This window comes from Lepidochelys kempii, chromosome 1 (genome assembly GCF_965140285.1).
Source record: "Lepidochelys kempii isolate rLepKem1 chromosome 1, rLepKem1.hap1, whole genome shotgun sequence".
NCBI lineage: Eukaryota > Metazoa > Chordata > Testudines > Cheloniidae > Lepidochelys > Lepidochelys kempii.
The window spans coordinates 344,134,103-344,150,175 of NC_136380.1; the positions used below are offsets into that span (position 1 = coordinate 344,134,103).

General features: G+C 48.0%; 1 protein-coding gene across 1 annotated transcript in view; it reads right to left on the bottom strand.

The window, feature by feature from the left end:
• Positions 1-16,073, bottom strand: part of PODXL (podocalyxin like) — an 89,623-nt gene that overhangs the window by 57,485 nt on the left and 16,065 nt on the right. Inside the window, exons 2-4 of the mRNA XM_073328856.2 lie at positions 5,712-5,756; positions 3,997-4,041; positions 2,282-2,326 (exon numbers count right to left, since the gene is read on the bottom strand). Coding sequence (XP_073184957.2) covers positions 2,282-2,326; positions 3,997-4,041; positions 5,712-5,756 — 135 coding nt within the window. The remainder of the gene's footprint in view (positions 1-2,281; positions 2,327-3,996; positions 4,042-5,711; positions 5,757-16,073) is intronic.

Below are 16,073 nucleotides of genomic sequence, written 5' to 3' on the forward strand. Positions count from 1 at the left end.
CCCACACTGCCCCTCTCTGCAAGCACCGCCCCCGCAGCTCTCCCAGCAGTGGCCGCTTCCGGGAGCGGTGTGGGGCCGGGGTAGGCAGGGAGTCTGTCTTACTGCACTGCTGCCAGAGATCGCAATCAACTGGGAGATCATCTAGGATCGACCGGTTGGTGACCACGGCTGTACAGAATAATCTCGGTCATGTTCCCTAGTTCACTTGAACTGTTTCAAAGTATACTACATTCAAGCACGCTAGGGAACCTTCAGCGTGCACCAGCAAGGTCTACATAGACCAGTTAGCGTGCGACATGTTAATGTGCTTTAGAAATCACATCCTCATAGTCCACATTACTGCTCTGAGTGGACAAATCCTTAGATACAAGTACCTTTTTCCGGTGTTTTTCCAGTATTTATTGGATAAACACCGATTTTATATATATATATTTTTAATAATGGGTGTTTTATTGGTGTTTATCAGTTAAAACTGAAAATCAGAAGCCTTATAATACCTCAATCTGCCTCAGGGTTGTGAGGGTACCTTCTTTGATATTTAGCACTTAGAGCTCCTCAGATGGAAGGCACTGCAGAAATCCAAAGCACCGTTATTCATTGGTGTTCTTTGTCCAGGGACATGGTTTAACAGGGTACACGCACATCTGTTCAAGCTGTACAGATGTTTCTGAAAGCATGGAAATCTGTTCCCCACCGCAGTGATCACAGAAGGGTCAAACTGCAGGATGGGAATGAAATAATAATAATAAAAATGACAACAAACATGGCCTTAATGTAAATTAGCTTGCAAAGCTTTACAGTCACTTCCCCGTTCACACAGCTGCTAACAGGGATATTCCTGCCTCAGAGCTCTGTCGTCTTAGGCTGTTGAGTTTCTGTGCCAAGACAGAGATAAGCCCTGGAAGTCAGTGCCCCAAGATTGCTGATCTGAGCTGGATCATGAGGGAACCTTCTCTAAAAAAGACCAGCTGGACGCACTTTTCCTAGCGCATAGACCCCTAAGCATGCTCAAGAGAAAATCAGCTTATGGCTTTGCATTGCTGCAACCCCTCATTAATGAGCCCCCTTCCTAATCGGATTGGAGTTGTCCCATCACACATGCAAAGAGGACGAGCAAACAGAGAAAGCAATCATAGGAAAAACAAAACAGAGGGCAGAAATCCTATTGCGTTTGCTCCACTCTAACACAAATAAAAAGCAAATAGCTGGCATTCTTTTTGCATGGCTGTTCCAGAACTATTTCTAATTAACTGACATTCTCAAGGACGAGCCAGCTTGTGGGCTGAAATTCAGATTGCAGAGACCTTTTTTTGTTTTTTCACTGAGATTGTTACTCCTATTACTCTGTGTAACAACACTACTACTACTGAAAGCAATGGTTGGTAACGGTGATGCTACTGCTGAAAGGAGCCATATCAAGAGCAAAAACAACAGATAAAAGAAATCATCTCTTAGCATTCTGTAGTATCTGTCCTCCAGAAGGAGAACTCCTGTGTAAATGAAGTTCGTGAAATGCAGGTACCTGAGGTAGAGCAAGGCAGCTGTTTAACAGTTTAGGACTGGAAGTAAAGAAGAATACCAGGTACAATTGGAACTGTAGGGGAAATCAGGGAGGCTGAATGTAATGATCCATATTACAACTGGAGCAAGACCAATGTTCCTTCTCTTGCAGACAGTGCCTCGAGATCTTTAATGATCACAAACAGTCAGGGCTTGGGTTTCACGTCCCATCTGAAAGACAACACTTTCAGCGGCATACAGCCCTCTTAGCAGCACACTGGGGCACTGGCTGCCTAGCGATGTCATCTCTTGAATCATTCGCACCACTTCCTGTATAGGCTGGGGTTTCCTTGCAGGTTTCCCATGCATGTGATGAACAGCCCCGACGCTGCTTACAAGATCAGACACAGTCACGACTGAATACATTAACCAAAGCTGAAGCGTAGCTCGTCGGAAATGCACGTTTGCTTCTTGCAAAAACCAGATCAGGTAACCATAATCGCTTTTTCTGATCTGATCAGTGGAATGGAAAGCCCCAACCCTTCCATTGCCGACACTGATGAGGAGCTGGGCCTGGTCTTAAACTTAGAATCTGTGTACACCAGAAATATAATGCAACCTATATTAGGTCGATTTACAGTAATTACTGCAGTAGTGCATGTCCACTGTACCCTCCTTGGGTAGACGTGCACTCCCGGACTCGATCCGGTTAGTTAGACCTGACACTCACCCATAGACGACGCAGCGAGGGATAGGGTGGGTCTGAGACAGGGTGACTTACCTCCCTTTGATCCATCGGATTCTGCAGCCTCGTTACCGGCAGTACCTGAAGGAGGCAGAAAAACACCTTTGCTTTATTGAGGGTGTGTGCGCATGTGAATATTTTAGTATTCCAAATCTCCAGGGTCCTTAATCCAGCCCCCTCCCCTTCCTTCCTTCTCCTTTAGTAAATAGAGTGTTATTGTGAGTTCATATCCGTGTGGTGGTTTCTTTTATTCCAGCTCTGAGAGATGGGCTTAAGGGGGGGACTCGGCGGGAAGTATACTGTAAGGCTCCCCAAAGTCTTCTGCTCAGATAGGCTCCCTAAAAAATCCTTACAAGAGGGGAAGTATGGGGAGCTGATCACTTGATCGCTACCTGTTAGGTTCACTCCCTCTGGGGCACCTGGCATTGGTCACTGTTGGAAGACAGGATACTGGGCTGGATGGACCTTTGGTCTGACCCAATATGACCGTTCTTATGTTCTGAGAGCCTGGTCTCTCAGCTCTGCTGGCAGCTCCCTGGGGGGAGCCAGGCTGCCCCACAGGCTCCTGGTGGGCTGATCCTTGTTCCCCACCTAGGGCTTCTCCCTTCCCCGTTCCCAGACGGGAGCCAGGGGAAGTCGCCTGGGGCTTCTCACCCTTGGGAAGTGGGGTCCAGCTGCCTGGCTACTCAGCCCCTCCCCCCCAGAGCTGAGCACCCTTGTGAATTGTGACATAATTAGATTGACATAAGCGGCCTTATGTCGACCTAAGTGTGCAATGTAGACCAGCCCTCAGACTGACTACTTGATTATACGCAGCCGTCACCCACCAAGGGACAAACTTCCCAGCTGGTAGAACAAAGGAACTAGGGCCTAGGTCCTCAAAGGTATTTAGGTGCCTCATGCCCAGTGATTTCAGTGGGAGTGAAGTACCTAAATGCCTTTGAGGATCAGGGCCTACGTTTTTCTCACAGGTAATGGAAAGCCAAAGCATAGCTTGTCGGACATGCACGTTTGCTTGTTGCAAAAAACCAGATCAGGTAACCATAATCTCAGTTTCTGATCTGATCAGTGGAATGAAAAGTTCCCCCCTTCCGTTGCTGACACTGATGCGGTGCTGTGCCTTGTCTTAAGTTTAGGGTTTGTCTACACTAGAAATATCATGCGACCTATATTAAGTCAACTTACAGCCATTGCAGTAATTACTGCAGTGGTGCATGTCCACTCTACCCTCCTTGGGTCGGTGGTGCATGTCCTCACCAGGAGCTCTTCCCCCCATCTAAGAGTGTTAATTAAAGCCTTGGCAAATTCTTGGGAAGGCACACACCCAGCTGGATTTTAGGGCTTTGTTTCTTAGGTGGCCATCTTGGTCTGGATAAGAACAAGGTGACTTCTTCTTGTTCCCCTATTCTGGGCAAAAGGCGGGAAAGTGAAAAGAGCGGGAATCAGTTGTTGCTAAGTAACCGGTTTCTATACAAACAAATGAATGGAGGGGCCGGGGCTCTTGAGCGCTGAAATCTTTGGGGCTCAGGTGTCTAAAAGCTCGCTCTCTCTGTGGGGTAGTACACCTTCCACATTGGTTACTGGCCTGCAGTAGCCACTCACTGAACGAAGTTGTCATCTTGGGGTTTATTAGTTATTTTCTTTTGGGGAGCAGACGTGCACTCTCGGACTAGATCCGGTTACTTAGACCTGACACTCACCCATAGACGACGCAGGGAGGGATAGGGTGGGTCTGAGACAGGGTGACTTACCTCCCTTTGATCCATCGGATTCTGCAGCCTCGTTACCGGCAGTACCTGACGGAGGCAGAAAAACACCTTTGCTTTATTGAGGGTGTGTGCGCATGTGAATATGTTAGTATTCCAAATCTCCAGGGTCCTTAATCCAGCCCCCTCCCCTTCCTTCCTTCTCCTTTAGTAAATAGAGTGTTATTGTGAGTTCATATCCGTGTGGTGGTTTCTTTTATTCCAGCTCTGAGAGATGGGCTTAAGGGGGGACTCGGCGGGAAGTATACTGTAAGGCTCCCCAAAGTCTTCTGCTCAGATAGGCTCCCTAAAAAATCCTTACAAGAGGGGAAGTATGGGGAGCTGATCACTTGATCGCTACCTGTTAGGTTCACTCCCTCTGAGGCACCTGGCATTGGTCACTGTTGGAAGACAGGATACTGGGCTGGATGGACCTTTGGTCTGACCCAATATGACCGTTCTTATGTTCTGAGAGCCTGGTCTCTCAGCTCTGCTGGCAGCTCCCTGGGGGGAGCCAGGCTGCCCCACAGGCTCCTGGTGGGCTGATCCTCGTTCCCCACCTAGGGCTTCTCCCTTCCCCGTTCCCAGACGGGAGCCAGGGGAAGTCGCCTGGGGCTTCTCACTCTTGGGAAGTGGGGTCCAGCTGCCTGGCTACTCAGCCCCTCCCCCCCAGAGCTGAGCACCCTTGTGAATTGTGACATAATTAGATTGACATAAGCGGCCTTATGTCGACCTAAGTGTGCAATGTAGACCAGCCCTCAGACTGACTACTTGATTATACGCAGCCGTCACCCACCAAGGGACAAACTTCCCAGCTGGTAGAACAAAGGAACTAGGACCTAGGTCCTCAAAGGTATTTAGGTGCCTCATGCCCAGTGATTTCAGTGGGAGTGAAGTACCTAAATGCCTTTGAGGATCAGGGCCTACGTTTTTCTCACAGGTAATGGAAAGCCAAAGCATAGCTTGTCGGACATGCACGTTTGCTTGTTGCAAAAAACCAGATCAGGTAACCATAATCTCAGTTTCTGATCTGATCAGTGGAATGAAAAGTTCCCCCCTTTCCGTTGCTGACACTGATGCGGTGCTGTGCCTTGTCTTAAGTTTAGGGTTTGTCTACACTAGAAATATCATGCGACCTATATTAAGTCAACTTACAGCCATTGCAGTAATTACTGCAGTGGTGCATGTCCACTCTACCCTCCTTGGGTCGGTGGTGCATGTCCTCACCAGGAGCTCTTCCCCCCATCTAAGAGTGTTAATTAAAGCCTTGGCAAATTCTTGGGAAGGCACACACCCAGCTGGATTTTAGGGCTTTGTTTCTTAGGTGGCCATCTTGGTCTGGATAAGAACAAGGTGACTTCTTCTTGTTCCCCTATTCTGGGCAAAAGGCGGGAAAGTGAAAAGAGCGGGAATCAGTTGTTGCTAAGTAACCGGTTTCTATACAAACAAATGAATGGAGGGGCCGGGGCTCTTGAGCGCTGAAATCTTTGGGGCTCAGGTGTCTAAAAGCTCGCTCTCTCTGTGGGGTAGTACACCTTCCACATTGGTTACTGGCCTGCAGTAGCCACTCACTGAACGAAGTTGTCATCTTGGGGTTTATTAGTTATTTTCTTTTGGGGAGCAGACGTGCACTCTCGGACTAGATCCGGTTACTTAGACCTGACACTCACCCATAGACAACGCAGGAAGGGATAGGGTGGGTCTGAGACAGGGTGACTTACCTCCCTTTGATCCATCGGATTCTGCAGCCTCGTTACCGGCAGTACCTGACGGAGGCAGAAAAACACCTTTGCTTTATTGAGGGTGTGTGCGCATGTGAATATGTTAGTATTCCAAATCTCCAGGGTCCTTAATCCAGCCCCCTCCCCTTCCTTCCTTCTCCTTTAGTAAATAGAGTGTTATTGTGAGTTCATATCCGTGTGGTGGTTTCTTTTATTCCAGCTCTGAGAGATGGGCTTAAGGGGGGACTCAGCGGGAAGTATACTGTAAGGCTCCCCAAAGTCTTCTGCTCAGATAGGCTCCCTAAAAAATCCTTACAAGAGGGGAAGTATGGGGAGCTGATCACTTGATCGCTACCTGTTAGGTTCACTCCCTCTGGGGCACCTGGCATTGGTCACTGTCAGAAGACAGGATACTGGGCTGGATGGACCTTTGGTCTGACCCAATATGACCGTTCTTATGTTCTGAGAGCCTGGTCTCTCAGCTCTGCTGGCAGCTCCCTGGGAGGAGCCAGGCTGCCCCACAGGCTCCTGGTGGGCTGATCCTCGTTCCCCACCTAGGGCTTCTCCCTTCCCCGTTCCCAGACGGGAGCCAGGGGAAGTCGCCTGGGGCTTCTCACCCTTGGGAAGTGGGGTCCAGCTGCCTGGCTACTCAGCCCCTCCCCCCCAGAGCTGAGCACCCTTGTGAATTGTGACATAATTAGATTGACATAAGCGGCCTTATGTCGACCTAAGTGTGCAATGTAGACCAGCCCTCAGACTGACTACTTGATTATACGCAGCCGTCACCCACCAAGGGACAAACTTCCCAGCTGGTAGAACAAAGGAACTAGGGCCTAGGTCCTCAAAGGTATTTAGGTGCCTCATGCCCAGTGATTTCAGTGGGAGTGAAGTACCTAAATGCCTTCGAGGATCAGGGCCTACTTTTTCTCATCGGTAATGTAAACTATTCTCTTTCCTACATGCATTTCTTCCCACAATGCTGGGCCCCAGCCCCACACACACAGTGACAATGGTGTAGCATTTTTTGGCAGTTGAGAGAGAATCCCCTACGGACACTGACAGTCCCCTACGGACAGCTTCTCCAATTGCTCCACCTAAGGTCAGGATTGACGTGCGGCAGCATCCCGGGCAGTGACAAGAATGATGGTACATCTTCCACCAACCCCTGTACCCGACTCCCTCCCAACCAACCTCCCCTTCCTCTCCCTGGGCCACCTCCTCCTCCAAAAGGACAGCTCCATTTCCGCTGAGTTGTCCCATTGTTCGTGTGCCTTGGTCAAACCAGTGCTTCAGAGGAAACACCACAGCAACCATCATGCAAGGGATTCTGGGAGGAAGCTAAGCCCAAGAGCAGCCTGTCATACAACAGCATGCAGCAACCGGGAGAACACCTATTTTGGAGGGGGAGACCAAGCGGGCAGAAGCTCGACAGCCAGAGAAGAGCCATTCTTTCAGGGCTGGTTCCTCGGATGTGGTGCTCTACATGATCACCTACATAGCCCATACCTAAGGCCTCTCCTCCTAAGCTACAAGCAAGCAAGCCTGATCCTTAGGTCCGTGTCCCCCACAGAAGGGACCTTGATGTGCGATGGGACACTGAAGGCCAAATCTTGAACCCCTTACTCAGGCAACACTCCCACTGGGAAGGCAGCCATCTGGGAAGCTTCCTAATGGTAGCTTTGCCTGAGTACGAAACTGAGTAAGGCCTGCAGGAGTTGGCCTGTGAACGAACCAGAAGTGGGTGCTATAGCAACGTCAAGATCGGCTAGCACAAATAGGCAGGACTTGAGCTGCTGGGCCAACATGCAATGACTTTGATAAGGAGTTGACATGACTGTGCATAGGCAGAAGGCCAGGATCCTGTGCTGATGCAAACGCTAGAATATCTTTGAGCACTGGCGAGGCTGTAGGACCCCAATCCAGTAATTACTGGTGGGGGGAAGAAGTACACAATTGTGTTGGAGGAGAAGACTGCTTTGAGCAGTTGACTGCATAATGAAGACGTTTCCTTTGAAAGGTGCCTCCCATGGCAAGGCGCCCGAGATAGATACATGGGCAGGGATGTGTCACTTGTTGAGACAGGCTACTTCATGATCCCAGAGTGTTGCGTTAAGCGGCAGCATTTGAGATGTCAGGCTGCAAGGGAGAACATTCTTCTGCTGCGCTGGAGGTGGGGGATGCATCCAAACAGGGCTGGGTGGGGAGAGCTGGTCTCAGACAGGTCTTGAGGGCTTGCGGTTTGTTTTGCTCTGTTCCTTTAGAGACAGTGTGAAATGGGCTTGTGGCCTTCATTACTGTATAGAGCCACACAAAGGGCTGGCAGTGCACAGGCTGCCTGGGGCATGCCAGGCTTGCCTTCAGGGAATACACGACAGTAGAGGCTTGCCAGGCCAGGCCTAGTGTCATAAGAGCCAGGATGGCAGGATTACACTAGGCTAGCCCTGCTGGTGAGCAGCATGCTCTTGACATGAGACGCAGACCAGACCAGGACAGGTACATTGAGAAACATTTCAACACAGATCAAAAGACCCCAGGCTGGTTGCACCTGGAAACTACAATGCAGGACAACTGTCAACTGCTGACCTGCCCTTTCTCGGTAATCAAGCATTTAATGTGCACACCACTGCCCTCTACTGAATGGACTTGGGATTACTCAGCTGTGCCTCCTAGGTCCTATATTGTTAACAGCTGATGGAGATTCCCCTTTAGGTCAAGTGATAGAGCCTGAGCTTTATGGAGCTCAGCAATATCTGAGTTTTATTCCTGCTGCTATTTAAAGTTCCTAAGTGGTCACAATGATTGTTACATTTTAAATCAATATAGCTGAAGGTCACATCCCCTTTTAGCTACCTGCCAAGACCTGAGTTCAGGGTTCTCCATTTGCCCTTTGGCAGCAGACAATGCGGCAGGCACTGTGGGCAGAACACCCTTCAGGCTGCTCAGACTTTTGTGATGTCATCTACCTGCTGGGGAAAACACAGAATCCCGAATGTGGGTCCTAGCAGGAAAGAGGATTTTAAATGTATTGTAACCAATCCATGACCAGTTAGGACTACCTGGCATCATGCAATGGTGCATAGGATGGGAAGTTGGGTTTTCATGGCAACCATAGGACTGAGCTTGGATCCTCCTCCTACACAGCACTGGTAATCTAAGATAGACATAGGAAAAACTCCTTCTCTCTTCTTTAAGCATCATTCCATCCACACGCGAGACCAACTACAGATCCAGGGCATCTGGAACACTGAAGTGGCGAGCATTAAAAAACCCTAAAACTTTCCCTAGCTTCATTGGGAGTAAACTGTCTACATTCTTCAGATTCCAGGGGCAGGAAAATGCTCCCTAGTCACAGAGACTCGGGGTTTGGACTCTGTTGATGTTGTACCAAATCTGCGGTCACGTCATAGCTGTCACTGTTGCAATGTCCCATCCACATATCAAACTATCAGGAGTATGCTAGGCGGATAGGATAGGACAAGATCGCTTTGTTATGGGAAGAGAAGGGAGAGGCCTTTACGGAAGGTCGGATTCTGACGCCCTTTACTACTAGCTCACCAGCAAGAGGAAGGGCTTCATGGTCTGGCTAATAAAATTTCGTTAATAAGGAAACTAATAGGATTATATAGCCATTTCATTGGATTCTATAGAAATTACTTCAACCACCCCATCGAATTGAATAGAGGAGCTCTCTCTATAGGGCTTTTTGAACCATCCTATAGAATTCCAAAGCAGGGATATAGTATTCTACTATGTTCTACAGAACAATTTTTAAAAAGTCTATTTTTTATTAGATTCCGCAGACTTTTCGATAAAGGAAGGACCATCATTGGTTCAAATGGTGCAGGCATCTCTCTCACACTGGCTGCCTTTTTTTTCCCCTGGAACTGTAACTAGACAGCAGTCCCGGGAAAGACTAAAAGTATTCTCCTGTCAGAAGCTGTCACACACGTGGGCAGAAGACTATAAGTCAGGGGTTCTCAAACTGGAGGTCGGGACCCCGCAAGGCGTCACAAGGCTATTACATGGGGAGCGGGGGAGGTCGCAAGCTGTCAGCCTCCACCCCAAACCCCACTTTGCCTCCAGCATTTATAATGGTGTTAAATATATAAAAACGTGTTTTTAATGGATAAGGGGGGTTGCACTCAGAGGCTTGCTATGTGAAAGGGGTCACCAGTAAAAAAGTTTGAGAACCACTGGTATAAGTAATACTTTTCACACACACACACAGCACTTTCTGCCTTTGTTTGCTGTCAGTAACATTCATTAGTCACCGCAGTGTGGGCTCACGTTAATTCCTGTATGGACAGGAAATTACGGAATGTGCAGAAGAGAGCATTCGGAACAATAATTCAGGTCACCAAACAGGGTGAGATTCCTTCTTTCACAGCTCACACAAAACACAAGGCCAGGTTCTGTTCCTCCCATGTTTTGTTGCAGTCCTATGTAGCTTGAGTCACTCCACACCTTGAGCACCACGCATGTGCAGCCCAGCACAAATAACTGAAGCCCCTTTCATCAGACGCTCCCAACACACTTTACCAAAGTTAACAGAGCCTCACAGCACCCTGAAGAAGTAGTTAAGTATTATTCTTACCCCAGTTTTACTGATGGGGAAACCAAGGGACAGAGAGGTTAAGTGATTTGAGTCCTGACTCCACACTGCGCTACTCTAGCCGCTAGACATGCTCTCAGGCAGGAACAATTTAAGTGAATGTACTTGCCAAACTGGGCTTTGGCTAGGATGCCATGCCTGCTCCGCGGGACCGCAAGTAAGCAGACCTCTGTTTTATATTGGAAGATATAGCACCGCCAGCAGGGTGGCCCCAACTCATGCTGTGGCCCAGGTTCAGGAACGAGCAGAATGCACCGTTACAGAACTGCCAGCATGGCCGTGATCCCTCACACCACATCAGAGCACGCACTTAATATGGCCCCAGAGGGAAGCGTGCCATCTGCTGAATACTCAGCATCGCTTCCTGCGGCAGCTGTGCTTTTCGAGGGAGGACTCCCGCCTGAGTCCGATTCTCTGCTGCCTTACATCTTGTGTCGTCGTTTACATCCGTGCTATCTGATCTGGTACCGTTTTACAACGCAAGGCAGTGGTGACTCTGGCCACAGCTATCTAGATCAGCATTTGAGAAACTCTGGCAAGCTGTGCCACCCTTCAGGAAAACAAAACCAACTGCCCCACCCCACCTCTCTACCAGACAAGCTGGGTAACATGGGGGAACCTTTCACTGCCAGTTTGCCATGCCCCCAGGTGGTTCTTTGAACACCCCTCCCTACTCTCTGGGAAACACTGATCTATGTACTCATGTACCCTTGGTATCAGTGAGATGCTGCTGCTTCTTCACCAGAAAAATCAGATGTATTCTTCACTCAAGTTAACTGATCCCAGGTAAAATCCTAGTGATGACAAAGCACAAAAGGGAAACAAACAGGATCAAAGTCAATGCCATTTTACACATTCTTTCACTCATTTCGGTGATCACCGGCATCAGGTGGCATTTTCATTTAGGTTTAAATAGTAATATTTTTAAAAAGCTTTCGATAGGTGTCAGGTGGCCCCCAACACATCATTAAATAATACCATCAAACCCCAGCACCATTCACATATCAGCACATAACAGGTAAGGCTCATATTACTAGTGGGTCTTTAACACACCAGAAGGCCTGTACCAGTCTAACTATTTTGATTAGAGGTGTGCATTTTTACTGATACAGTGACTCTGCCAGCAGTACAAACTCCCCGGTGGGCATGCAGTTATACAAATAAAAAAGTGCTTTCTCCTGATATAACTTATTCCCCTTCTCATATGAGACTAGCTAGAGCACTTTAAGGACTTTTATACCAGCATAGCTGCTCGGGTTGCCAACTGTCTAATCACACAAAACCAAATGCCCTTGCCCCACCCCTTCTCTGAGGCCACACCCCACTTACTCCATCCCCCTTCCTCCACTGCTCGCTCTCCCCCACCCTCACTCACTTTCACTGGGCTGGGGCAGGGGGTTGGGGTGCAGGCTCTGGGAGGGAGTTTGGGTGCAGGGGGGTTTCAGGGCTGAGGCAGGAGGTTGGGGTGTAGGAGGAGGTGAGGGTGGAGGCTCTGGGAGGGAGTTTGGGTGCGGGAGGGAGCTCAGCGCTGGGGCAGGGGGTTGGGATGCAGGAGCAGGTTTGGGCTCCGGGAAGGGGCTCAGGGCTGGAGCTGGGGGTTGGGGTGCACGAGGGGGCGAAGGGTGTGGGCTCAATCCATGCAGTGCTTATCTCGGGCGGCTCCCAGTCGGCGGGGCAGTGGGGCTAAGGCAGGCCCCCTGCCTGCCCTGGCCCCGCGCCGCTCCCGGAAGCAGCTGGCACGTCCCTGTGGCACCCAAGGATGGGAGGGCGCTCTGCATGCTGCCCCTGCCTGCAGGAGCTGCGGATTTGGCACTAGGGGCGGGGGCAGCATGCAGAACCCCCTGGCCCACCCCCAGGTGCTGCAGGGACATGCCGGCCACTTTTGGGAGTGGCACAGAGTCAGGGCAGCTAGGGAGCCTGCCTGAGCTCTGCTGTCCCGCCAGACTTTTAGTGGCCTAAAATCTCCTAGTTTGGCTTCAGTAGCCTCCGGAAGATAGAGCCCAGTTCTGGGAGACTCACAGCAAAACTGGGAGGGTTGGCAACCCCAATAATTGCATCCAGGCTAGAGGGGTTGTACTGCTTTCCCTATACTGGTACTTGTTTGTCTAGACAAGGCCTACATAGGCTTGATAATGTTATACACAACACACAGTGGCCACCCTTAAAAACAATCCATTTGCCTTAGTCGCTAACAAAAATACTGAGGTCACATTATTTAAAGTTCCTAAATTGTCCCTCATTTGGATACACATGGGGATTGCTCACCCCATATTCCCGCACTCCAGACCCAGGGGAAAACTCCCTATTGTTATGTTTCAAAGAGAAAGTCTTCAGACGATAGTTTCTCAAAACGCTTCTGCCCATATATATATATACAAAATTTAATTTATTTATTTAAGGCTCCTTTCTGTTAAGCTATTCAGAAACCAGTAATTTTCTTTTCATCAAGGTGTATGTGGACCCTGTACAGCAAAAGCCACTTAAATCAGTCCCCTGATATATGGCCTGCCTGCTAAATTGTGATAATAACTAGTGCATAGACTTAATATGGCTCCAAACAATGGTAAAAGGGCAAATCTGGTTAATAACTTTAAGCCAAGTTCCCTCCTCTGTTCAACCAGATGAAATCCACTTGGAAGACAGCATTTGGCCCTTTATTATTAATATTATAGGTCTGATCGTCGCACTGCAAGATACAAGACGCCCCCACTGATCTCAATGGGAGATACTAGTACGCAAATGTTTATGCTAACATAATTCTACCCACTTGACTAAGTCACTCATGATTCACACCAGTGTAAATGAGAGGAGAATCGGGCACACTTCAAAATGTCTGATTCTCCACTGCCTCGCACCCCCATTTACACCTGTGCAAGTTGGATGTAATGCGCTACCAACGCAGACAGGTAGAATTCTCCATGCACTTTGCGATCACTCTGCACAGGAGTAAATCAGCAGGAACAGTGAAGGCCCTGGAAAACCAGGCCCTACTATGGTTTCTAAACCAGTCTATCGCCCCTTGCTTAATTGTACAGCACTTCATGAAATAACAGTGAACCTCTCCCAGATCAACAAGAGCCCCTTGAGCTTGTGAGACCTGGGACAATTAGATTATCACTCTGCCATTAACATTGTCAGAGCACAATACAAACTGGAACTGCCTAATCCCTCCAGCACCACCATGAAAAAGTGAGCAAGCATTATTATCCCCAGTTTACAGTTTGGGAAACTGAGACACAAAGAGCTTACTCTGACTTGTCAGAGATGTTGAGTGATTTGACTAAGGCCACAAAAGGAGCCAATGACAGAACCCAGGAACTCTTTGCTTCTAGTCCACGGTTCAGACCACTAGACCTCATTGCTTCACCCCTCTGACTTGTTCCTGGGTCAGACAAGATTTGCGCCAGGGAAGCCAAATGTGTTGCATTTACCTGTTTCATGCAAATGAACCAACACATATTAAAGGGATTAGCCAATGAGAGTGGGGGTCTAGAAGAAAACATTCTGATATAAAGGGCTGGTAGTGGGGTTCAGTGATTAGAGCAGGGGGCTGGAAGCTAGCTGTTTTGCATTCTACTCCTGCCTCTTACTCACTGTGGGATTTTAAGTAGGTCACATCCCCGCTCTATGCCTCTGTTTGCCCATCTGTAAAACAGGGACAATAATTCTTATTTACACGCAGGCATAATGCAAGGATCAATTCTCTACTGTTTATAAATTACCTTGCAATCCTCGCATGGAAAGAGTGTTGCCATTTGAATCAGCAACAGTCACTTCCCAGAATGCAATCTGGGTTTTCCTTGGTATGCAATCAGCCATGGTGCATGCAAATTAGACACATAACTGCATCGCACGAAGATTTTGTGCACACTCACTACCTTCATGAGGCTTCCTGTGGTCAATTGTTCTTTTTTCAGAAGAACAACAATGTGGCTCACTTGCTTTTGGTTATTTGACGGAGCAATTCATTTACAAGCTTTGCAATTGTCATGAGAGTGATAAACGCACTAAGTGCACAGAGTGTAAAAACCAGCCATTGGGAAGTACTGGATGCAGTACTGCCAACCTCAAACATTCAAAAATCACGAGATTGGCTTAAAAATCATGCAATTTAAAAAAAAAATACCGGGTTCTTTTTATTTGCTTTCTGTTTTTTTGCAGATGTTAGGGCGACCTTGCTTCATATTTTCAAGCTTTGCTCTGCAATCATGAGGGCTAGAAACTCTATTTTAAATGAAAGTTGTGCTTCTCCTGCAGTACTAGGATTCCAGAAGCTAGGGCTTTACGAAAAAACACTAAATTATGACACCTGCAATAAAATCACGAGAGTTGGCATGAAATGGATGAAATTCAATAAGGACAAATGCAAAGTACTTCATTTAGGAGGGAACAATCCGTTGCACACATACAAAATGGGAAATGACTGCCTAGGAAGGAGTCCTGTGGAAAGGGATCTTGGAGTCATAGTGGACCAAAGGCTTAATATGAGTCAACAGTGTAACACCGTTGCAAAAAAAGCAATCATCATTCTGGGATGTATTAGGAGGAGTGTTGTAAGACACGAGAAATAATTCTTCCTCTCTACTCCGCACTGATTAGGCCTCAGCTGGAGTATTGTGTCCAGCTCTGTGTGCCACATTTCAGGAAAGATGTGGACAAACTGGAAAAAGTCCAGAGAAGAGCAACAAAAATGATTAAAAATCTAGACAACATAACCTATAAGGAAAGATTGAAAAAATGGTTTTGTTTAGTCTGGAAAAGATGACAGAGAGGACATGACAGTTTTCAAGTATATAAAAGGTTGTTACATGGAGGAGGAAGAAAAACTGTTGTTCTTAACCTCTGAGGACAGGACAAGAAGCAATGGGCTTAAATTGCAGCAAGGGCTGTTTAGGTTGGACTTTAGGAAAAACTTCCTGTCAGGGTGGTTAAGCACTGGAATAAATTGCCTAGGGAGGTTGTGGAATCTCCATCATTGGAGATTTTTAAGAGCAGGTTAGACAAACACCTGTCAGGAATGGTCTACATAACACTTAGTCCTGCTATGAATGCAGAGGACTGGACTAGATGACCTCTCGAGATCCCTTCCAATCCTATGATTCTATAACTAGAGGACACATCTTCTCTCCAAGATAAAGTGATGCACTTAAAACACAGGCCGAATTCCACTGTCACTTAGGCTGCAGTAAACAAACTCCCAGGGAGTCGGTGGAATTAAACCTCTGTGAGGGGAAATTCAAACCCACAGCATCTACCAAAAGTAGCAGAGGGCTGGAATTATACAGAGAGGCCATCTCCTCTTGGAGATTAATTACACACAAATTGATAGGCCCTGAAAGCCAAATTGCAATTTAGGGGAACAAAGCGAGATCAGTTAGCATTACAGCAAGTTCTCTTCCAACACATGCTTTATTATGGATGTGCATCTAGAAGCAGATGTTCCGGCACCCTGACTGCCAGCTCCTAGAAATAAAGACACCCCTTCCAACTCATTATCGCGTGCCTCTCCTGCTCCAGGCGGTCTGAGTGCTGCATTTTACAGTAAGTGGCACAGAGATAGTTTTTATAATTCATTTGCCCTCTCTTTGCACCCTGAAGTACTGTCACCAAGCTGTCACCAGCATCTGCGACACAGAACTGGAGCTCTCTTGGCTTGTGGCCATACAGAGCAGCATCACGTCTGTTCCGTATGCGATTGTACAGCTTTTCGCACAATGGAGCCCCAAACCCGGATTGGGAGCGCTGGGTAC